The 25,647-nt window shown below is 42.6% G+C and overlaps 1 protein-coding gene across 7 annotated transcripts in view; it reads left to right on the top strand.

Moving 5' to 3' along the window:
* Positions 1-25,647, top strand: part of APP (amyloid beta precursor protein) — a 272,606-nt gene that overhangs the window by 62,136 nt on the left and 184,823 nt on the right. For 6 of the 7 annotated variants that reach the window (XM_049629302.1, XM_049629304.1, XM_049629305.1 and 3 more), the window contains exon 3: positions 21,906-22,035. In XM_049629302.1, coding sequence (XP_049485259.1) covers positions 21,906-22,035 — 130 coding nt within the window. Of the gene's footprint in view, positions 1-18,613; positions 18,647-21,905; positions 22,036-25,647 lie in introns of those variants that run through there. The other variant, XM_049629307.1, reaches the window with a different exon arrangement.

A 25,647-nucleotide genomic window follows, 5' to 3' on the forward strand; every position in this document is an offset into this window, starting at 1 on the left:
CCTGGGTGGCTCAGTCGGTTGGGTGTCCGACTTCGGCTCAGGTCATGATCTCCCGGTTTTTGAGTTCGAGCCCCACATCGGGCTCTGTGCTGACAGCTCCGAGCCTGGAGCCTGCTTCTGATTCTGTGTCTCCCTGCCTCTCTGCCCCTCCCCCACTCGCTCCCTCTCTCTCTCTCAAAAATAAGTAAACATTAAAAAAAATCTTTTTAATTATGATATATTACAACCATCAATAAACCAACTGAGTAAAGCTTAAGATATCTTGGCACTCCATTTATCTTTAGAATGTATCTCACTATGACTTTACAGATTTACAGATAATGTTGTGGTTTTTTTTTAAATTTATTTATTTATTTTTGAGAATGAAAGAGGGCTTGAGGGAATGGCAGAGAGAGAGAGACACAGAGAATCCCAAGCAGGCTCCACACTGTCACCACAGAGCCCGATGTGGGGCTCCAACTCATGAACCATAAGGTCATGACCTGAGCTGAAATCAAGAGCTGGTCACGTAACCAGCTGAGCCACCCAGGCGCCCCAAGATAATGTATTTAAAAGTTGGTAGAATTAATTTTCCCTATTTATGTTACCAGTTTGGTATATTTTACTTCTGTTTATCTTCAATTTTAGTTTTTCCCTCCTTATTAATTTTATGTCTTGAAAACGTGAAACATTTACATTGCTAAAGCTTAGAAACTCTTAAAAAGTTGCCCTTGTCCTCTGTTGATAAACATTTTCATTGTTCCTGATTTATCCTTATAACAAAGAAGGATATATGGTTTTCCTTCTTTTTCTTATAAAAACGGTGCTTTCAGGAAGCATTCATAAAGATTTTCATCCTTTTTGTAATTTCTCTAGTTTACTTTCTATAATTGTATAGGGTATTCTTTCCTTATTAATTCAGTTTAAAATAACTGGAGTCTGGGGGTGCCTGGGTGGCTCAGTCGGTTAAACGTCCGACTTCAGCTCAGGTCATGATCCCGCAGTTTGTGGGTTTGAGCCCCACATCGGGTTCTGTGCTGACAGCTCAGAGCCTGGAGCCTGCTTCCGATTCTGTGTCTCCCTCTCTCTCTGCCCCTCCCCCGCTCAAGCTCTGTCTCTCTGTCTCTCAAAAATAAATAAACATAAAAAAAAAATTAAAACACTGGAGTCCAAGACATTTTATCCCACGCTTCCAGACAATTACCTATTCTAGGTTATGTGGCTGTTTGTGTTTTAAGAACATTCAAAGGAATTAGTCTTATGCCTCTTGGCAAAACTTCCTTATCCTTCATAGAAACAGCAGATAACCTGGCAACATTTTCTTTGTTGTATTCTTTTATGTACTAGAAAATTTCCTTTAGTCTTTTTGGATCCAAAATGAGTATTTAATGAAGTATGTGTACGTGTGTGTGTGTGTGTGTGTGTGTATTGTTAATAATATTTGTATTAAAATATGTAACTTTTTACAATATACACATTTTTTTTGGTAGCACTCCAAGGAAGGACAGTCTCTAAATATTAACTCTTCTGTTTTGAGAAGCAAAACTGTATTCATATCATCACAATATATTACATATCAAGTCATTTGTATCTTGAAGAAGTATGAACCATGCTGTAAAAGGATAATTCTTCTAATTTAAGTAAAAGTCACTAATATTTAAGTCTATTAGATTTCTTATTAGAAGCATTTATTAAGGGACACCTGGGTGGCTCAGTCGGCTCAGGTCTTGATTTCACGGTTCATGAGTTCAAGCCTGGCGTTGGGCTCTGTGCTGACAGCTCAGATTCTGGAGCTTGCTTCAGATTCTGTGTCTCCCTCTGTCTCTGCCCCTCCTCCGCTCTCTCTCTCTCTCTCTCTCTCTCTCTCAAAAATAAATAAATGTTAAAAAACTTTTTTTTAATTAAAAAAAAGCATTTATTAAATAGGGATTGATAAGAAATTAACTTTTGCCCGCATATGGCATTTCTAAAATATACATTTTGGAAAAATAATACTCATATTCTATGAAAGAGTTCCTCTTTGCATTTTAAAAAGTCATCCTCTTGCTTTATCACTCTGACCCTACATCTAGATTCTGGGTTCCTTGCTGGAGCCTCTGTGCTGTTAAGTAAGTATGCTCTAGTACAGTTTTGTAATGAGTTATGAGTTGGATAAGTTGGAACTTCTGTGCATGCTTATAGGTTTTTCATATCATTTCACTTCTCTTGATACACATAGAGATTATGCATTCGGAATGTTAGATTAATTTTTTTTTTTAAAGGCTAGAATTCAGACTCAGTTAATGATGTTGACCACATCATCTTTTTCGGTTGAATGGCTAATTGATGCACGTGTCATAGTTTGCGTCTAAAGTTTTCCTCTGTTACTGCCATTTCTGAGTAATCACATGCTTTTGCATTTGTATGATGACCCTATAAAAATTACTTTTCACGACCCTGAGAACAACCCTTATCCGCTCCCACACCACTTAGCGATCCCACTAATGTCTAGCTTCACTTCTTATCTTAGTCTGTTTTTTGTTCCAGGGCTAAGCCACAGGGTAGTTCTTCTGGGTCGCAGATTGTTGTGGCTATGGGACTGGAGAGTAAGTAAGCTTCTTGGTTGTTTCTCGTTTGTCTCGCAATTCTGGTATGATTTGCCTGTCTCACCTCACTACCCACAGAGGTCTTCTAAAATGATGTGCACAGGCCAGAGACTTAAGGTGGTTTAAACAAACATTAGTCCATAGAAGTACGAAAGGGCCAGAACCTCGGACTTGTGAGCCTCTTAATGAATTGGTTTTTCTCCATAACAGCAGGAAGTCATTGGAAGTATTTATTTATTTTTAAAGAAGAGGAAGGACTGTAGGTTTGCATTTCAAAAAGTCATGCTTTGTCACTCTGACCCTATATCTAGAATCTCAGTTCCCCACTAGATGCTGTTCAGTAAGGTAACCACTAGCCACATGTGGCCGTTGAGCATTCCCAGTGTGGCTAGTCCAAACTGATGTGTTCTGGAAGTGTAAGATAAATACTGTATTTTAAAGATTTACATGAAAAAAGAATATAAAATGCCACATTAATTTCATATCCATTTCATATTGAAATATTTTGTATATACGGACTTAAACATCATGTGCATGTTTTTAAATTGTAAATGCTATGTTATTAAAATGAATTTCACCTGTTTGTTTTACTTTTTAATGTGGCTACCAGGGAATTTACAATTACATAGAAGTATATTTCCATTATATTTCCAGTGAACTGTGTGGCCGCCCCCGCTGCCTCATGCTGCTAGTGAGTCTGGGCTTTAAGGGTCTCAAATCCCATCATCTGCAAGTGGGAGAGGGAAGCAGAGGTGAGGAGTGCCCCCCCAGACCTTCCACCAGAACCTAACTGGTGATTGGAAATCGGGGAGGAAGGCTTGTTTGGGGGGCATTTTTAATACATCTTTCATTAGAAATATTTTATCGCAAGGGGATTATATGAATACCTTTTGAGGGTCCAATGGTCTCTCGCTCCCTCAAACATGTATCTCTGGGCGCTAAGGAGGTTGTGATATGTGGAACACATGACTTGTTCTTAAACGGGGATCTAGAGTGGGGCGCCTGGGTGGCTCAGTCAGTTAAGCATCCGACTTTGGCTCAGGTCAGGATCTCACATTTTGTGAGCTCAAGCCCCATGTCAGGCTTTGTGCTGACAGCTTGGAGCCTACAGCCTGCAGCCTGCTTCGGATTCTGTGTCTTCCTCTCTCTCTGCCCCTTTCCACTTGCGCTCTCTCTCTCTCTCTCTCTCTCTCTCTCAAAAATAAATAAACATTTAAATATTTTTTTAAAAGGGGGATCTAGGGAGAGAGAGGCTTGTGGAATACTTTTAGCAACTTAGAAACCGACAATGTTGATGATGCTAATACCAGCTAACTTTTACTGAGCATTAACAAGGTGCTAAGCTACCTTGCTAAGTGCTTGCTCTCATTTTGCCCTTATGATGCCTCTGGGGAAGAATCTGGAGAAGAATCTTGCTAAATTGCACCATTTAAGGAGAACAAGTGAAAGAACGCCATCCAGCCATCCATCCGTGGAGGAGGAGCAGTGGCCAGAGACCTAGGAACAGAACTAGGAGCTGGCATGTGCAGGAAGTCAGGCCAGGTTAATTTCTACATGAAGGAAATGATAAGTGCAAGTGTGATGTAGACCAAAAGGCTGAAGTATAAGTTTTGACAGTGCAAAAGCTTGGCTCTTGCAAAATGAACACACATCAAACATTTTATTCAGTCCACCCATTAATGAATGAGGTGACCTGGAAGATGCTAAAACTGGTTCAGATTGACCAGAAGAGATTTAAATTCCTTTCCCAACAGAGTTCATGTGCAGGGCTACAAAGGGGACCCATCTGACTGGCATTGCATGGGACAGGAAACATTTGCACTGCTATCCGATGTCTACATCATCTACCCTTACAGAGCTGTAAAATAGCCCACTCAGTAGCAGCCGCAAGTTACTCAGAAGAATACACCCTGTAGAATCAGAACTTTTCCCCTCCCGCCCCTGGCTCTCAAAAACCACACCTGCATGTCACTGCTGAGACACCCAGTAATCTCTCTTGCCCATCTCTCTCTTTTTTTTTTTTTTTTTTTTTTAGTTTTTTTTTTTTTTTAACGTTTATTTATTTTTGAGAGACAGAGACAGAGAGTGAGTGGGGGGCGGGGGTGGCAGAGAGAGAGGGAGACACAAAATCCGAAGCAGGCCCCAGGCTCTGAGCTGTCAACCCACGAAACCGATCGTGACCTGAACCGAAGTAGGACACTTAACCAACTGAGCCACCCAGGCACTGTTTCTCATGCCCATTTCCAAGTCACAGGTATTGTTTCGTAATAGAACAGTCTTGTAATTGGCATACAGGTCATTGTTGATCTTTATGATAACAATTTCAGTGGAAGAGCCTGGGACAGGTCAATTTGCAAGAAGTTACAGGAAGAATAACATGAATGGATGGTGAGGACATCTGTGAACTCTTTGAGGAAAGACCTAGAGGCAGAGAGCTTGAGGGCAATTCAAGGAAAAGAGAAAAGGTTTTGCTTTTTGTTGTGTCTTTGGTTTTTTCTTAAAGGGAATTAACTTAAAAGCCAAGAGAAGCCTAAGCTAAACTTAGGGGGGAGGGTAGATGTCCACTAAAAGAAAACTAGGCTCAGGTATCTATAGGAATCAAGTAGGGATGAGATCCAGGGGATAAGGCGGAGTCTTAGAAGAAAGAAAAGATGGGAAAATTGTAAGGGTGGGTTAATTAGGCAGTTTCTGTTGCCAGGTGACAGAAACCCACTAAACATTTTACACATGGAGAATATTTTGGTTGGACCAAAAAAGCAGGACCTACCTGTGTATCAGTTACCGTATCTACAAGGACTCAGTGCTTGTAGACTGGGACTGGTCCACCTTGGCCTTGAAGGCATGTGGCCTGTTTGACATCCCAACCAGATGGAATGGGGAGAGGGGCTTTTGCCAGAAAAAGGGTGAAGAGTGAGTGGCACGGGGATGAAATAGAAGAATGACCATAGTCCCAACATAATGGACTTAGAAAGATGCAGTGCATTAGACAAGTTACAGGCTTGGAGAGTAGGCAGCTGAGAGAATTCATAGCGTATCACGACTGTAACTGGCTTTTGAGAAACTGTGGGAGGTTAGAGAGATGGTCACTCAGAACTTTTAAACAGCGTTTGGCGTTTTCTTATGGAGTGGTGCATCCTGAACTATCCGGAATATTCCTTATTGATGTTTTAAGGTCTTCCTGCCACTTCTCGCTTTGTACGTGTTCTGATAGTTTGCTTTTATAATTTGAAGTAAAGAATAGTTTTCTGTTGAAGGATTGAATTTTTTCCGTATTGTGGGAAAATAGTTCTTTTCCTTTATTCCTTTTTTTGACTCCCATGTTTTTGTTTTAGGCAGTATTGAATTTTTTTTTTTTTTTTCTTGCTAGGAACGCCAAGAGAAAGAATATTCACAATTTTTCTATCTCCTCAATTTTTCTGTCTCCTCACAGGGTTTATAAGTTACAGTAATTTATTATTTTCAAAGTTGTAATACTACAGTCTGTTTCATTGCCATAATAATCACAGTGGCAGGTTCTTTTTTTTTATTTTTTTATTTTTTTTAACGTTTATTTATTTTTGAGACAGAGAGAGACAGAGCGTGAGTGGGAGAGGGTCAGAGAGAGAGGGAGACACAGAATCGGAGGCAGGCTCCAGGCTCTGAGCTGTCAGCACAGAGCCCGACTCGGGGCTCAAACTCACAGACCATGAGATCATGACCTAAGCCGAAGTCGGACGCTTAACCGACCAAGCCACCCAGGCGCCCCAGCAGGTTCTGACTTTAACTGGGTTCATTGTTGATAACGAATCCTTCCACCAAAGTATCTCTATTCCTATATTATTATTTTTGTTGGATGACCATTATCTTGGTTATTTCTAACTGCTTATTGAACAATGGCTTAGTTTAGAGTTAGGAATGGCATATTTGTTCAGCATCACGAAGATATTTATCCACTGTATTCTGGCATCTATCATTGTCCAAATGCCTTTTTTTAAAAAATAAGCAGAAACCAATACTATTAGTTACCGTTTACAGTGCTACTCATGTCCTGATTATTTTTCTCCTGATAGCGATGAATAATTTTTTTCTTTATGTTCTCAGTCCCTCTTGTGACCAAAACACAGATGTTTTAGAGACAGCTGGCTGAGTCGGAGAGGCAGCTGTTAGCAGTCTGTGGTCCGATGACAAGACGAAACCGAGTGAACTCATGACCGTGACCTCATTTTGACCTTTTGCTAACCAATTTAACTCACTTGTTAAATTTATTCTTCCAACGGGTTGCGTGTATAGCTGTACAGTGTACGTGTTGATGCTTCGTTTAATGTGACGTGTCAAATAGTATTATTTCTTTTTTATTAAAAAAAAATTTTTTTAATGTTTATTTATTTTTGAGAGAGAGAGAGAGACCGAGCATGAGCGGGGGAGGATCAGAGAGGGAGACACAGAATCCGAAACAGGCTCCAGGCTCTGAGCTGTCGACACAGCCGACGCGGGGCTCAAACCCATGATCCGCGAGATCATGACCTGAGCCGAAGCTGGACGCTCAACCGACTGAGCCACCCAGGCGCCCCCAAATAGTATTATTTCGATGGTGAATTATCTAGTCCATGTCCTTCGTATTCTCATGTTCCTCTCAATTTGTGTTCCCTGCTCTTGGTTGTTTTGTTATCAATATTGTCATTTTTGCCTCCTGATTTCTTCAGCAATATCCTTGTTCAAGAGCAAGATTAGGCACATAAAGTAAAAGTTGAGTCTTTTCTTTTTGTACCTGGTTAAAACCCCTGAGGAAGTTTGATTGGGAAGATAGTTTGAAACTTGGGGTTTAAATTGAGTATTTGTTTAATCTGTATTTTATCCCAAATCATCCATTCTTGGTACCCATAAATGCCCTGTTGTCTCTAATCCTAATAGTTACACTTCAGATCTTTGCATTTCTTTACTTCCTTTTTGTTTGTTTTATTAACACAGTCTGTACTATTTGAGGATTTTCTTTCATTTCTTCATCAAATATGTATTGAGGACTGCAATGCACTGAATGTTTGTGTCCGTTCCCCCCCCCTTCAATTTCATATGTTGAAGCCCTGACATCCAAGGTGATGGTATTTGGAGGTAGGGCCTTTGGAAGCTAATTAGGGCTAGATGAGGTCGTGAGGGTGGGGCCTCATGATGGGATCAGCGTCCATAGACGCAGAGACACCAGAGAGTGGTACCATTTACCACTGTGCACGCAAGGCCTGGTTAATCATTGCGGCCTTCCTTGCAGTAGTCTGGCCGGCAGCACCCTGTGGAGAATTGCCCAGTTAACCCACAGAATAGTGAGAAATTCTAAATGATTTCGTGGTAGCTAGCTAGCCTCCCGGCTGCCTTCCAGCGGGACTTGCACTCACTCCTGTGCGTAGTCTTTTCCTACACTCTGCGGGGCTGACACCCACAACCAGGAGGCCATCACAGGAATGATGGCGTGTGACTTTTGAGGGTAGGTCGCGAAGACCCGTGACTTCCACCTCGCATACCTGCTACAGTAAAGCCAGCTGCCGTATCGTGGGGATGTGACTTGGGCGTGAGTGGTTATCTAGTCGTAAGCGTGGGACGGGGTGAGCTTAGGGTCCCCCGACTCTGCCGCCTTCCCGGCACCCCTCAGGCAGCACCATGGAGATGTACGTGTGGTGAGGAACTCAAAGCCTGCTGCCCACAGCCAGCACTGGCTTGTCAGGCACGAAAATGGACCTCCTGGAGGTGCTTCCCGTAGCCAAGTGGAGCCTTCGTGTGACCATGGCCAACATCTTAACAGCGCCCTCTTAAATGTCCGTATCACTCCCCAATTCCAGACCCACAGAAACGGTGCGAGCTGAGAAATGCTTATTGTTTGAAGCTACCGTGTTTTGGGCTGGTTCGTCCGCAAGGGTTGCTGACCACAACAGATACTCGCTCAATTATTACTTTCCTCTGTGGTCCTGTGGTGGAAAGCAGGACCTTTCCTCTGTTCTCTACTAGACACAGAAAGTGCCGCCATCACGGAAACAACTTGAAACTAACTGTATGAATTATTCATCATTTAACAGCCTAAAGTGGCCACTTGCCTTAATGAACTGTTACATTACCCCAACCGTTAGATTGTTCTAAGGAACTAGGAGTCTTATAAATAGAGCAGACATAGGATAATACTCCCCTTGAAATATACAGCAAAGCCTACAACAACTATTGCAATCTTTAGATTTTAGTGTCCTGTTTTTCTTTTGAATTAAGTAAGATTAAAAGAACAACAACAACAACAACAACAACAACAACATTGTTTTACTTAAACCGAAGGCTTCGGGATGGGAGAATAAAAAATTGGAAGTGTAGGGGCACCTGGGTGGCTCAGTCAGTTAAGCATCTCCGACTTCAGCTCAGTTCATGATCTCATGGTTTGTGGGTTCAAGCCCCACGTCGGGCTCTGGGCTGACAGCTCGGAGCCTGGAGCCTGCTTCCGATTCTGTGTCTCCCTCTCTCTCTGCCTCTCCCCCGTTCATGCTCTGTCTCAAAAATAAATAAACATTAAAAAAAAAAAGAAAACTTGGCCTGTGTCCGAGGGTAGGTTGGATTAGGAAGAGAAGGGGATTCAGATGTTCCACAGGTCAGCGTGAAAAGGTAAGGTAAAGGATCATCCTGGTGTGGAGAAGATCATACAATAAGGGAGCCCTAGGGGTCAAGTGCCAGGAAAGGGGAACATGGGCTTCACCGGACAGACCTTTCAAATCCAGCCTTTGCTCTCTTGACACCTGAACGGTCCAGGAAAAGCTGCCTAACCAGTCTTAGAGCGTGTCCCCGCTGTGTGATAGGAACCTACAGGTGTGGGCTGTTCAAGTTAAATACCATCCGTTAAATGAGAGATTGTAGAAGCCCCACCATTATTACTCCTTTTTTAAGGAGAGAAATGAAAACATAGGCCCTGCTGTCCTCTGGATCCCTACCAGTCAGAGCACCTTTCGTAAGGTAGGCCTGAGAGCAGGGGGTTGACTCACCTGGGGAGCAGGTCTCTGGAAGAGGGGTCTGGAACAGGTTCAGCCTCAAGCAGGGGCAGAGATTCCCCGCTGGGAAAGTCGGGTGAATATGGCTGTGCTTGTAATCTCTTCAGTTCAATTATGGGTTATCCTCTCTTTTTCCTAAGTGTTAACCACAGCTAACAACATGTGTTCCCTGTTTTGTTTTGTTTTGTTTTTTAATGTTCTTTCTCTAAATGAGCAGCTGTTTTGTCTGCAAATTAACAGGATCACCAAACAAAACAAAATCTGCCTGTTTGATAAGTTGAACAAAACCATTTCCCTTGCCGGGCTTCCTTCTATAAAACGTGTCACCAAACGTGGGTTTCCCAGGCAAGAATTATTCCTCACCCTTGATTCTGCAATAGCGTGGAATTAAAATTAAGTTAAACACACAAGCATCACGTGTGATTCTTTTAATTTTTTTTTTAACGTTTTTTTTTTTTTTTTTTTTTTTTTGAGACAGAGAGAGACAGAGCATGAACGGGGGAGGGGCAGAGAGAGAGGGAGACACAGAATCGGAAGCAGGCTCCAGGCCCAGGCTCTGAGCCATCAGCCCAGAGCCCGACACGGGGCTCGAACTCACGGACCGTGAGATCGTGACCCGAGCCGAAGTCAGAGGCTCAACCGACTGAGCCACCCAGGCGCCCCACGTGTGATTCTTTTAATCTGACCAGGTTTGAGGACGTGCTGCATACACAGTGAAGTGCTAAAGCTGTGGCAGGTTCTTGGCCGTTATTATTATTTTGCTTTGTGCTCCATCCACCCCTGTAGACTTAAAATGGATCCACAAATTACAGGCGCAGATGCTTTGTGGTTTCAGTATTTGAAAGATCCAAAAATTCATGTGAGGTCAGACAGTTTTCTAATAGAGGCATCCCGGCCGCCTGTCTATGAGAACGGATAATGTTTTATGAATTAATGGCTTGTATACTTGTAAGGATTGTTTGCACAAACCATAGGGTTTGGAGCTAAATAAAAGAGATGCTACCAAGTTAGGATTTTTTTTTTTTTTTAATGCATTTGTCATTTAATCAAATTAACATTTGATTTAACTTTTGTCCTTGTTCTCACGTAGCACTTTGTTAAATGGGTAATTATTACACATTTGCAGGCATACTATGTAATTTTGTAGTATAATACTATATTCTGTAAGGTTATAGATAATACTGTGTACTTTTATGTACATGTAATACTGTGGACTTGTGTATTTCATATGTAATTAATTGATATGCTGGAAGACTTTTCCTGTAGCATATTTTTTTTCTCTTTTCAGAGGTATAATCGTCAAATAAAGCTGTATAGTTGGGGTATTTTAAAAAATAGCCGTAAACTGACAAAGAATGAGAATCTAGGTTATATGCATACATATCTGATTATGTTTTCACAATCGTCTATTTTAGTAATTCTCCCTGCCCCATCTGTTCCTGCACTCAGCACTTCTGGAGTAAGACTTGTTCCTTATGCATTGAACAAAGTTCTTTGACAATACTTTCCAACCCTGAATATGAGTGTATGTATATAACAATATATGTATGTACAGTGTCGAAAGCAGACTTGGGCCAGATTATTGGGAAATAGGCTGGTGCCCTGCCTTTTACGTCCCTGGCTTTTGCATAAGATCGTCGTTGTGAAAACCCAGTGCCACTCACACCTCCCATTGTTGCACTCATGTTTCATCAGCTGCATGCTGCCCCTTAGCACCTTGTTACACCATAAGCAGAGACCGTTTTCGGTTTCCAGTTCTTTCTCAATTAAATTAGATCTTGTGTTCCCAATATCCCTAGCATTATTAAAAGAATTAGAGTGGAGGGCAGTTTTATAGGCTTTTTCTTTGTATTTCGGAAGACTTTAAAAGGAGAAATAAGTACATTTAATCCAGAGACAGAAATGTATTGTCTGGGACATACTTTGTTTTGGTTCACATACTGAAGCGTAAAACTTATTTTAAACTTAGAATTAATGCACTCGGAGGGCTCAGAAATGGCACTGACTTCGGTAGTGGATGACTGGCTGCATCAGTTTGATCTGTGAAACGGAGCAGTTGCTGAGGACGGCAGGCTCTCGGCTGCACGTAAAACCTTTGCAATGACTCTGGCACACGGGAAATCATTACTGTGTCTTTCTTAGTCTCCTCTTGGATATGTTCTTTGAAAAGGAACTTGGTATGTAAAAGCTTTCACATGAAAGTGTCTCCTGTTTACCTCCCTACCACTTTGCCATGGAGTTTCCGATTCTTTGTTTCTTTTTTTTTTAATAGAGTTTATTGTCAAACTGGTTTCCTTACAACACTCAGCGTTCACCCCAACAAGCGCCCTCCTCCATGCCCATCACCCACTTTCCCTCGTCACCCACCCACCCCCCCTCAACCCTCAGTTTGTTCCCAGTCCTTAAGAGTCTCTTATGGTGTGCCTCCCTCTCTGTAACTTTTTTCCCCCTCCCCTCCCCTCCCTCCCCCATGGTCTCCTGTTAAGTTTCTCAAGATCCACATGGGAGTGAAAACATGGTATCTGTCTTTCTCTGCCTGACTTATTTCACTTAGCATAATACCCTCCAGTTCCATCCACGTTGCTGCAAATGGCCAGATTTCAATCTTTCTCATTGCCAAGTAGCATTCCATTGTACATATAAACCACATCTTCTTTATCCATTTGTCAGCTGATGAACATTTAGGCTCTTTCCGTAACTTGGCTACTGTTGAAAGTGCTGCTACAAACATTGGGGTGCATGTGCCCGTAGGCATCAGCACTCCTGAGAGACTGTCTCCAAGTCTTTGTTTCATGGGTATACATGCCCACTGCATTCGTGCATATGCCGTTTGGATCTTTGTGTTTTCACTTGTAGATTTACAAATTGGACTCTGTTTCCACTGGACTAGTTTTGTTGTTGTTGTTGTTGTTGTTGTACCTTTAATTCAAAATTTCAAGTGCATATTAAAGCAGACAGAATGGTATACTGGATGCCCCAGGTGCCTGTCACTCAACTGCAGTAATGATAGAATCTAGTCACTCTGGTTTGTGGGGGAGTCTGGAATGCACGTGCTCTATCCTGCCTCCTTCAAGGTCTGCATTATGTTTGGCCAGCCCCTCGTGCAGCTATGTGGCTTGTCCCCTTGGCAGAGCTGTGAATCGATTTAAGACAAACCAAAGCATCCTGTTATTTGTCGACTTCATACTTAATATATTTAAAACATAATTTTATTAAGTAATGTTACATACTTTCTAGCATCTTTTTTTCCAAACAGAAATATCTTTGGGAATTTGGTTATAAATTTATGTCAAAATTTAATAGGCTAGAAGAACAGTAGGCCATTTATGTTCAGAATTTGTAGCAGTTCTTTTTATTATGACCGTTAATTCTGTTTTCAGCTTTTCCCTAGCTGCATTTGATTTTGTGGTCTTGAATGTCCTTGATCACTTGGAATTTAGCTGTCTTGTCAATAGGCCTTGCGGCATTAATCATTTGTCCCGGGGGCCTGTTTGCAAAAGGGACTTGGAGAGTTCCCCCTTTGCTTTATTTTTTTTTTAATTTTTTTTTAACGTTTATTTATTTTTTGAGACAGAGAGAGACAGAGCATGAACAGGGGAGGGGCAGAGAGAGGGGGAGACACAGAATCCGAAACAGGCTCCAGGCTCCGAGCTGTCAGCACAGAGCCCGACTCGGGGCTCGAACTCATGGACCGTGAGATCATGACCTGAGCCGAAGTCGGACGCTTAACCGACCAAGCCACCCAGGCGCCCCTCCCCTCTTTGCTTTAAATGTTGGAAATAGAAGAAAGTTCTGCAGGGCTCTGGTAACATATGTCAGATATATAAATATAAAATATATACATAAGATATATATGTAAATGATATATAATAATTTATATGACATATTATAATAAATAATATAAAGATACATGAAGTATTTTTATATATTGTATATGTAATAGCATGTTCTTGGCCTCCTTAAATATCATCAGTGTCGGGGCATTCACTTTCCAATGTCCCCTCTCTATAAAGAGAGCTTTCCTCTATTCTTACTTTCTAATCTTATACTTTAATAAACTTTAAAAAATATATTATCAGTGTCTTTTCTAGCTTTATGTACTTGACAACTGAAAAGTTATCTTTAGGAGCGCCTGGGTGGCTCAGTCGGTTGAGCATCTGACTTCGGCTCAGGTCATGATCTCACTGTCCGAGAGTTCGAGTTCCGCGTTGGCCTCTGTGCAGACAGCTCAGAGCCTGGAGCTTATTTCAGATTCTGTGTCTCCCTCTCTCTCTTCCCCTCCCCCGCTCATGCTCGCTCTCTCTCTCTCTCTCTCTCTCTCTGTCAAAAATAAATAAACATTAAAAAAATTTCTTTAACTTATTTTTGGATTAATATATTAATCATATCAATATTAATATTATTAATATGTTTCCAGTTTTGATAGAGAAAGAGAGACTTTAGGTTTTTTAAAATGTAGAATGAGAATGTTCTGATGGTGAGGGAGACATAGAATCTGAAGCAGGTTCCAGGCTCTGAGCTGTCAGCACAGAACCCGATGTGGAGCTGGAACCCACAAACCACAAGATCATGACCTGAGCCGAAGTCAGACGCTTAACCAACTGAGCCACGCAGGTGCCCCCTCAAGTCTCTTTAAAAAAATAATAATAATTGGGGCGCCTGGGTGGCGCAGTCGGTTAAGCGTCCGACTTCTGCTCAGGTCACGATCTCGCGGTCCGTGAGTTCGAGCCCCGCGTCAGGCTCTGGGCTGATGGCTCGGAGCCTGGAGCCTGTTTCCGATTCTGTGTCTCCCTCTCTCTCTGCCCCTCCCCTGTTCATGCTCTGTCTCTCTCTGTCCCAAAAATAAATAAAAAACGTTGAAAAAAAAAATTTTAAAAAAATAAAAATAATAATAATAATAATAATTTATGTACTGATAACATATGCTTTTCAAAGATAAAACCTATTTCTATGGCCTGGAGAGTAGGCCGCTTTTCAGGTTCCTGGAACCAAAGTGTCTAAGTAAGAGCCTGACTTCTAATTCTTGCTGTGCATCTTCTCTCTCACTTTGTATTTATTAACATTAATGTACTGCCTCTTTTTTTTTTAAGTTTATTTATTTTTTTTAATAATATATTTTTTTGTTTATTTATTTTTGAGACAGAGAGAGACAGAGCATGAACGGGGGAGGGTCAGAGAGAGGGAGACACAGAATCTGAAACAGGCTCCAGGCTCTGAGCGGTCAGCACAGAGCCCGACACGGGGCTCGAACTCACGGACCGCGAGATCATGAGCCGAGCCAAAGTCGGACGCTTAACCGACTGAGCCACCCAGGCGCCCCAAGTTTATTTATTTTTGACAGAGACAGAGTGCGAGCATGAGCTGGAGAGGGGCAGAGAGAGAGGGAGACACAGAATCGGAAGCAGGCTCCAGGCTCCAAGCTGTCAGCACAGAGCCCGACACGGGGCTCGAACTCACGAACCGTGAGATCATGACCTGGGCTGAAGTCGGACGCTTCACCGTCTGAGCCACCCAGGCGCCCCACATACTGCCTCTTATCTGAGGCTATTATTTATATAAGTTGTCACATCACACGTGGCAGAACAATATTGGAGGGCACTGAGATGCTTATTTTTCTCAAATGCTCATTGTCCAACTGTAATAGTATACTATTGAGATTATTTTAAGAGACACATTGCTAATACCTGATGGGAGTTTAAAATATCCTGAATTTCCCTATAATTCATGGATTTTGAACTTAAGCAGGGTAATTATATATAATAGGTATAAGTAAATATCCATTAAGTATCTGTCAGGCACTTGCTGTGCTGTCCCAGTGTTGGCCACAGTGAAGGCAACACAAAGAAGAATCCTGTTGTCCCTGCCTTCGAGGAATGTGTATTCTAATAGGGCAGAAAGACCCATAAGTGTCACAGAAGGTAGAAAGTGGTAAGCGTTCGGATGAAAATGGTCAGATAAAATGCTCTGGATGCAGAGATTGAAGGGATCAGGGAGGGCTTTGTGGGGTTTTTGTTTGTTTCTTTGTTTCTTGTTTTCTGTTTTTGGTGAACCAGCATTTGAGCTGGGCCTTTTCCTCGGGTGTGTTCAATTGGAAGGAAAATAAAGGCAGCAGAGGAGCTTATGTTTAAAAATGGGGCTTGTAGGAGGGGCCCCTGGAGTTAGAGGTATGCCGTGCGTTCTTGGAGTTGTGGGTAACTGGCAGCCCCTGTCTGCCCCTCTGTCTTGTCCGTCTGTCTCCGTCTCGTGTGCCTGCCTCGCTCAGCTCTCTCCCTGCGCGCACATCTTCCTGCTTCATCCCGCAGCCCGCTGCTGCTTCCAGATGCCTTATTCTCCTTCACTCGCAGGTCTTGAGATGTGCGCCGTCTCCGACGATGATTCATCTGGCCTGCCTGCCAGCCAGGGGCGGTCCCCTATGTAGCCAGACCTCATAGGTGTCCATTCAGAGCTCTGGAGGAAGAGAATACGATTTACAGTTTGCTTTTTCCTTGGATTCTCATTAGCTACAGGGACAGAGCCACAGAGTTACAACACGGCCACTAATGAGGACTCCTTCAGAAGGCTGCGGGCTGGAGCACCGCAGAGAGCGGGAGGGGGTGGGCAGCCTCCCCAGAGCCTTAAACCAAAGGTAATGAACATGGAGAACCGGAGGGAGGCTACGGGGCGCCATATTGTGTTTCCTGCCCTTCAGGAAAGTGCTTTTGCCCTGGGAAGGCGGTATACATATGTACTTAACACAAAGGAGAGGCACACTGTGATAAATACCATAAAGCATTCCTGAAGTGGGAGAGAGGGATTAACATTGCATTACACTGCGAGTGGGGGAAGTTTGTCGACGTGGGGGAACCCTAACAGACTTGGGCATCTGCAGTATGTTCAAAGGGTCTTATGTAGGAGTGTGTTTAGCGCATACTGTGCGTATTTGTACAGCGATTGTTCTGGGCAGCTGTCATTTAGGAAGATTTGGAGGCACAGAGGACAGCTTCCTTCGCCAGTAACTGACACAGGTCTAGATTTGCTTCTGCTTTAAAAATTGATTAATGTAGCTCTGGTCACCTAAATTTTTTTATTAATCAAGAAAATGGTTGCTCCTATTTGGGAGCAACAGGAAGCATTTTAGAAAAGAAGGGGGCCAGGGCACCTGCTTAGTCAATGGAGCGTCCGACTCTTGATTTCGGTTCAGGTCATGATACCCAGGTCATGGGTCATCGAGCCCCACATCGAGCTCCACACTGACCAGGGAGCCTGCTTAAGGTTCTCTCTCTCTCTGTCTCTCTCTCCCCACTCCCTTGCTCACACACACACACACTCTAAAATAAGAAAAAAAATATTTTTTAAAGAAATGAAGGGAGCTACACAAAAAGTTCATTTGCTAATCCTGCAGAAGCACATTAGTAATGCTTGTTGTGTTAGCACATGCATTGCATGTGTTGGAAACTTGCAGAGGAACTCAGATACCTTTCTTTTATGTTAAGGTTTGAGATGCCACAAAGAAAATATAGAACATTGAACTGTGCTTATAATTAATTATGGTGAAAAGTCAGGGACTTAACTAGCCGCGAATACATTTGTGTGTCTAATTACTTTAATTTTTATTCTTGCCTAACCCTGTGAGCTTTGCTGTTTTTTTGTTTTGTTTTGTTTTGTTTTTTCAGTATAAAATGGTTATCTCTGGGCACCTGCTGGAACTGCTTAATAAAAAACTAGGTGTCCAGTACTTGAATTTTTGGTCAGAAACTGTTACCTTTCATTGTATTGTTTTGTTTTTGTTTTCTGAGTGGGGGCTTGTGTGGCATGTGGTAATTGATTGGACTTCCTGGGGCTTTCTGTGTGCTTCCAAAGAAATTTTGTTACCTGTCTTGTTGATGTTTCTCCCTCTTTCAAAATAAACCTCCTGATTTGGGGGTGGGGGGGGCTCTGACTCTTGATATTGCCTCAGGTTGTGATCTTGTGGTTGTGAGTTCAAGCCCTGCATTGGGCTCTGCAATGAGCATGGAGCCTGCTTGGGATTCTCTCTCTCTCTCTCTCTCTCTCTGTCTCTGTCTCTGTCTCTGTCTCTCTGTCCCTCTCTCTCTCTGTCTCTACCCCTCTGTCAATTGTGCTGTCTCTCTCTCTCAAAATAAATAAACATTTACAAACAAAACAATAACAAATAAACAAAAAAATAAAATAAAATAAAACAAATAAAATAAGATAAAACAAAATAAAATAAAAACCTCTTGATTTCAGAACAGCAAATTTTTACTATTGGCAGATCCAAATTCGTAACTCCTTGTCTCTGAAAAATAGGTGATTCAGGTTGGAGTTACTTCTGCAGACTGTGTGTGGAATTCATGCAGTTCAAGGTTTCTCCTCTCGTCATCCGCTTGCATATTAACATGTTCATTGTCAGCATTCTGGAGAGAGAAGTTGAAGCACAGGAAGTAACACATATGTCCTATGTTGCATGGTCGGAACTGGAAGTAAATTCTGTGTTTATCACTTTCTGAAGCTCTAGTGATCTTGGGGAGAAGCCTTGTCTTCACTGATTTTATTTTGTCAGTAATGCAACTCTGTCTGCTGGACAATTACCAACTGAGTAAGTTACTGCTCTGTTGCCCAGACATTACTGTTGTAAACTGAAGATGGTGTGCAGCATGATGAGAGACTCTTCCTTTCCTCCTTATCAATTTGCACCCTGCAAATGTTTTATCGTTGTTGTTGGTGGTGGTGGTGGTGGTTTGGAATTAAAAAGAAAACAATGTGACTTATCTGTGCCTGCCACAGACGGAAGACTCGGTAGAAAATTCTCAGCAGGGTGGTATTTCTGTGAAGTGGCCAGAAGCCCTTAAGAAAAATGTAGTAACTCACACTTTAAGGTGCATAAAATCATGTCCCTCAGGGCAAACTCTCTAGTGTCATAGAGTTTATGACTCATGAGTGCTGTACTTTTGTGACCTAATAAACAAGGAAAAGTGGTGGGAGAATTACATTCCTGTACAAAGAGCCACTTTACCGTTCATTGTATGGAAGAAAGCCATGGGGATATTAAATTTTTAGTGGCATTTTCAGGTTGAGCATTATCTGTGACTGAAATGCATGCGTCGAGGTGTTAAGGTACTTAAGAACAAAATAAAATAAAGGGAAGGTGGCTGTTTCCATTTGGAGCTGAATTACTGGCAGTGTTTTTGAAAAGTAACTTCCTCGGTACCCACCCCCCAGGATTCAGATTCAGATCCCCTTTTCTGTGCGTGTTCTCATAGCACATACCTCTATCATTGTGCCCCACACTACACAGATCAGTGCCTTACTGGGTTTTTTTTTTTTTTAATGTTTATTTATTTTTGAGAGAGAAACATGAGTGTGAGTGGGAGAGGGGCAGAGAGAGAGGGAGACAATCCAAAGCAGGCTCCAGGCTCCGAGCTGTCAGAGCAGAGCCCGACCTGGGGCTTGAACCCACGAACTGTGAGATCATGACCTGAGCTGAAGTCGGACGCTTAACCGACGGAGCCACCCAGGCGCCCCTTTTTAATTGTTTAAAAAATACACTTTATATTTTAGAGTAGTTTCAGGTTCACGGCAAAATTGAGAAGGTGGCCCAGGGATTTCTTATGTGTCCCCTGTCCCCCCTCTTCATCATCCCATCATCCACACCCCCCCACCAGTGGTACATTTCTTCCAGTTGATGAATTTACCCTGACATCGCAATCACCCAGAGCCCAGGGTTTACGTTAGGGTTAGCTCTTGGTCTTGTACATTCTATAGGTTTGGACAAATGTATTATGACACATACTCACTATTACAGTATCGTATAGAATAATTTCACAGCCCTAAAAATCCTCTGTGTTCCTTCTCTTCAGCCTTCCCTTTCCCTGACTCCTGGTTACCACTAATCTTTTTTACTGAAATGGCTTTGCCTTTTCCAGAATGTCTATAGTTGGAACCCTACAGTATGGAGCATTTTCAGATTGACTTCTTTCCCTTCGTAATATGCACTAAGGCTCCTCCAGGTCTTTGTGGCTTGGTAGTTCGTTTCTGTTTGATGCTGGATAACTCATTGTTTGGATGTACCACGGTTTTTTCAATCTGTTCTTGTTCCTTTACTTATTTATTTTTTGACTGATTTATCTCCGGGCTGGGACTAGGGTGCGGTGAGTGAGGCACTCAGGAACCAGATAATATTTTAACGCAGTATTTTAAAAGTCAAAATTAATCCCAAAAGCCCACCGTGAACAAAATAACAAGTTCAAACGAAGGTAGGATCATGGCAGGTTCTTTCTGAACGTCACTGACAGTCAAAAGCGAAATTCCCCATACCCATAGCCCACGCTGCGGGTGTTATCTTCTTGCTTGGAAACCTGGTTCTCCCCCACAAGCACTGCTCCCCCTGGTAGAAGTTCTTCCCCCACAGCTCTCCTAGCGCTGTGCCTACAGGGGGGGGATGGCCTCTTTCCTCTCCTTCCTCCTCGTTTTCACTTCTGAACCATGTTTCCCCTCTTCCCCGTCAACGCCCCCCTGCCCCACACGTAAGGCGCATGCGTGCGACCTGGATTACCTTTCTGTTCTGTCTGTTGGAGTCCTCTGGATGCCTCAGTGGCATTCCCCCCCCCCACCCCCCGAGTCTTCGAAGGGTTTAGTTCTTGGCTTTCTGTCACCCAAACCACGTCAACCTCGACGGCCCTTCCACGATTCCAGTGTCCCCAGTTCCTTGATCTTTCATTCCACCGGTGATCTTGCCATCAGCCATTCCCTCCCATGGCCGGATTGTACTCTTTGAAATTACTCATAACGTCACTCCTCCAAAGTCGTAATTTCAACGCTCTGATGCTGCAAGTACCAATTCCAACCACCGCACTTGCTTCGGTACCTTTACGCCAAAATTCCGTAGCCCGCACCGGGACTCACTGATACTACAGCCTTTGAAGCAGGTATCGTAGCAGGATTCTCGCACAGAGAGTCGTGACCCGGGGGATTGTCTTTCCAGGAAGCAACTTTATTCCTATCGGCATGGTTTAGTTGGGGTCGTACCCGAAGAACTGAGCCCCCCAAACGCCACGTGGTGTAGTTTCTTCTATATTTTTCTACTTCTTCATCTCCCATATATGGTAACACACAAACATGTGGTCTGATTAAGTGGTTTCGCGTTACAAGGTCATGAGGGATGTTGTCACTAAGCCTATAGCCAGGTTGCCTTGAGGTTGTTGTTTTTTCTTTTTTTCTTTTTTTCTTTCCTTAGGGAAGGAATCCTACCACAGTATCCCACCTTCATATTCCCAGTTTAGATTTCACGGCCCATCATTATAACCATTTGTTTGCTGATCACCTCAGTTGTCTTAGGCTTTTCTCTCTTTATTGTCTTTAGGACATTAGCAACCCTGGAGAAGTGCAAGATTCATGCAAGGGAAAGCCTACTTGGGAAATACATTTTTATGGGTTTTTTTTCTTTCAAGTCTCTACTTACTATTATTAATAGAAGTGATCTGGTACTTCACACATACAGTTGACCAAGTTTTCACATTTTATTCCAAGTGTTCAGGAAACACCATGATTACAGAGATCAGTGATCAAACCGAAGGGTTGTAGTTAGTTCTCAAGGGAAGAGATTCCTGAATGCAATTCTTTATCTAAATGACACCCATGATAACTGTTGGATAAATTATTTTTATATAAAATTACATTGACTAAAGAGAAGGGTTTTTATATGGAAAGCTTGCTATGTGTCAAATCCTGTATGTAAAATGTTTGCTTAATTAACCAAAGAGGGGTGGGTTGAATTTAAGTAATGGTAATATTCCCAGAGGTATCTACTGTAACATTTTTTTTTTAATGTTTATTTTTGAGAGAGAGTGAGCAAGCCCAGAGGAGGGGCAGAGAGAGAAGGGGACAGAGGATTTGAAGCGGGCTGTGCACTGATAGCAGAGAGCCCAATGTGGGACTTGAACTCCAGAACTGTGAGATCATGACCTGAGCCGAAGTCGGCCGCTCAACGGACTGAGCCACCCAGGCACCCCTCTACTATAACATTTATTTAGGGCATTACAGAATATCATTCTCATACCAGTGTATTTTGCATTAAAATAACCCTGTACTTATTAGAGGGTCCCCTTCTGTTTCTGTTTTATCTCCCCTGGGAAAAAAAAAGTATCTTAAGCCCGAATGGGTGCAGGAAGATTTTATAAAAGTCACCTCATTTGATATTTTGAATGGAACGATTAGGTTCTTGTCACTTACATCTTTTTCTCTACCCTGAATGTTCGAGGCTTGCGCGAACGCCGGAGATCGCCGTGCCTTCGAACAGCAACCATGGGTCGGGTGTGTGCACACAGTTTCACGGTTTGTCTGCTTCACAGTTTGTCCTTCTTGTGTGCTCCCCCAGGTCTACCCTGAACTGCAGATCACCAACGTGGTGGAAGCCAACCAACCAGTGACCATCCAGAACTGGTGCAAGAGGGGCCACAAGCAATGCAAGACCCACGCCCGCATTGTGATTCCCTACCGCTGCTTAGGTGAGCTGGCCAGCCGCGTCACTGACGCGGATTGCTTTGGACTTTGGGGGTGAAAAAGAAGGATGTTGTTTGTTTGTTTAATGTCTATTTTAGAGAGAGAGAGTGCATACGCGTGGGCGCGCTCAATTTGGGGAGGGGCAGGGACAGAGAGGGAGGCATAGACTCCAAAGCGGGCTCTGGGTTCTCAGCTGTCAGCACAGAGCTCAATGTGGGTCTCGAACCCACAAACCAGGAGATCACGACCTGAGCCGAAGCCGGACACTTAACCAACTGAGCCACCCAGGCGCCCAAGAAGGATGTTTTAATTAACTCTAATGTGCAGTTTCTTTCTGCCACTCTATATTGGACTGTATTTTAGACTATTAAGGTGTCAACGCAGGAGCAATATTTCCGAACTCCCTGCTTCAGAATGAATTTACCTAATATGTTTATTCAAATGACAAATTCTTGGACCGATTCCATAACTGCTGAATGAAAAGACCTGGGGGCGGGGCCCAGGAATTTTCATTTTACCAAATCCCATAGGTGATTCTCATGCACGCTAACTGTCTAGACTTGGAGAATTGGGGCCGTGTGTGTTTTGTCTCCTGACTCCATAGAAGAGAAAACGATACGCAAAGCTCCTCCATTCTGCTCATTTCTTAAAAACCTCTTTTCCTGAGACAACTTGATTATTCCTCCTGGCTGTAGTTGGGACAGTAGAGTTGGCGAACTCTTTTTTTCTGCTTCTATCAAACTGGAGGACCCAGTTAGATCACTAAGGTTTAACTGGGTGCTTCTCACACAAACCTCAAATTTTACTTCCCCCTTCTATTTTAAAAACTGAGCTGTTTAATGTGATGTCTGACTTTTTTCCTCTGGAAACACTGTCACACTCCATATTTAATCTGACTTGGTTATTAGTCTCTTCCTAGTTGATATTTTTATATAACCAGGCAATGTGGAAATCCGCAGTCTTTGGTCTGGTGGTTAACATGGTGGTTTATGCATGGTTATAAACAAGGACATAGAGGTCTATACAGGGAGACCTTAGACAAATACTGATATACATTCTAGCGACTTCTTGTAAAGACTAAAAGGGATCTTTTTTTTACAAAGTCCCAACAGCAAACTAGGGATAAGTGCCGAAGATTCTGGAGATCTGTTTAATACCTCATCAAACATGAATGTCATGAGAGCATACGTGCTGATTACTGTTCATGCTTGTGCATAATTTGAGACATTCATAGAAAGCACTGGCCATTGGAATGAAGTTTTCATTTGGTGGATTTACTACTCACGATAGAATTGATGGACAGAGCGTGGAAAACCAGATTCTTAAACATTTGATGATTCAAGACTCCCCCTGTTCCTCCTTATTCTTTATTCTTAAATACTTTACAAGGGCTCTAACCCTTTTCTGTCTGACTGGTTAAGAACTGAAAATTTAATAAGATGAAAATAAGTAATGTTTAAATATAGAGGTCAGCTGTCTCCGGGAACTGTGTATTTCAAACCAATTTAGTTATTATGTCAAGAGACTGTTTAATTCAGTGTAAGTTAAGAAGTAGATCATGAACCAGTTACTTAGGTGGGCCAGATCTTGTTAATGATTTCTTTCTTTTGGTTCTCACCCATTCTGTGAAATGTTTCAGATATATTTCGATGAGAATGTAAGCTCACCGGGAACCAGGTCACAGGTCTTTGGATGAGCATCATTGCTGATGACACCTGCTAGGTCACTTGTAACTGCACCTGTTTCCAAAGTGAACATGTATCATTTTGCTTGCGATCTCCCCACTTCTTAACTATTCAGAAGTGTGAGAGCTGACTAAACGGTGGAATTGACCGTAAGATTATAGTTCGCCACCATGGTGCCGCTTAGTTGTGGCAAATTTCCTTTGACCCCAAACTTCCTGTGGCCCCAAACTGATTGTCTTCCCTCTCCTTACCCCCACTCTGTGCCCCTCCCCTTGGCAAGAGGGAATTGAAACTCCCAAGGGAACAAAATACTGTCAAAAGGAAGAAACGATGTATGAAATGTCTTCAGATCTAAATGTGAAGTCAAAAGATTTTATGATAATGCTGTGATGAACTGTCAGGATGTTTTTATTGTGAGAAAACATGTTATACCCCATGTAGGAAGGCTCATCCTAAGTGGTCTCACTTCTCAGGCACAAATATTGAGAGTCGCGAGGGGGGGATGTCTCGCTGTACACACAGGTGTTTGTGGCAGAATTAGGACCAAAGCCCACGACCTTTCAGTTCACACTCCAGTGTTCCTTACAGTATGAACAGAAAATTGTGCTGGAGCTAATAACCACCTGATTTACAAAATCAGATCATTGAGGAAAAGTTGTGAATTGCAGGCAATAAATAACTTTTTTTTAAAGTCACAACACACGTTGTGTTCATAAAAGAAACGATCCTGACTCTGGTACAGGGTAAATCTTTCCTTGATGACGTTTTCCACTTTGTGGTAGGAATGGGCAACATTGTTGTAAATTACTTGCTGCTTGAACAAGTAATTAGTGTTTAGCATTAATATAAGTACTCTGCAAACTCTATGGCTATATGCAAACATCCTTTAGACAAGAGATGATTTTACTGAAGGTAATTCTCAGAAAGGCACTACCTAGAAAACAAAGTACAACGGGCTCAAACATTAAGCATATTAAAACCGAAAACAAAGCGTGAGACAGAAATGCCAGTTACATCTAGCATGCACCCTTCCTGACCCTTCTATCGGATGCAGGATCGGTGTCATACTGGGTTGTTTTTCCTCAAATCCTGTGTTTGTCTTGGGCATACTTGCTCGGCACTCTCTTGCACTCTTTGTCTAGTTGGAGAGAGTATATTAGGCTGTGGTTGACACTTTCCTTCCTTGGAGCGAGTGGGTGATGTCCCTTGAGGGTGAGCTGGCTTTCTCATCTTACCCTTTGCTTTTGATTGTGTTTCTAAAATCAGAATGTAAGATCGCTCTTAATCATATGAACATTTTTATTGAACTTTCTGTCAATATTTATTTTAGAGAGAGAGAGAGAGAGAACGGGGGAGGGGCAGAGCGAAAGGGAGGCACAGAATCTGAAGCAGGCTCCAGGCTCTGAGCTCTCAGCACAGAGCCCAAAGTGGGGCTCGAACTCACAAACCATGAGATCATGACCCGAGCTGAAGTCGGATGCTTAACCCACTGGGCCACCCAGGCGCCCCTCCTATGAACATTTTAATCATGATCTCATGCGGAATTAAGCACATCATTACCATTACTCAAGGAGAGTATTTTCTTTGCAAAGCCTTCAACCCCTTTCTACTTGAACGACTGCTCTTCATGGTGTAATAGAACCGCTGAAACCGGAGCTCCTCTGGACTTGGTCCTGTCCAGTACAGGCAAAGCGGGTTGCGTAAGACAAATTACTGATCTCTGAGGGCAAAGTCCGGTGAATAGCTTAACCCAAAGGAATTTAGAAATTAAGGAATTGCTACCTTAAGTGTCATTCTATTTAATTTTATATTCAAGACTCTCCAAACATACAAGTAGTAATGACCAGGAAACCATTCAGATAGGGTCAGATGAGAAACTGAAGATACTTGCTTCATTGATTTTGAATTTTCTGCTTTAATAAAGTTTGTTTT

This window comes from Panthera uncia, chromosome C2 (genome assembly GCF_023721935.1).
Source record: "Panthera uncia isolate 11264 chromosome C2, Puncia_PCG_1.0, whole genome shotgun sequence".
Taxonomy (NCBI): domain Eukaryota; kingdom Metazoa; phylum Chordata; class Mammalia; order Carnivora; family Felidae; genus Panthera; species Panthera uncia.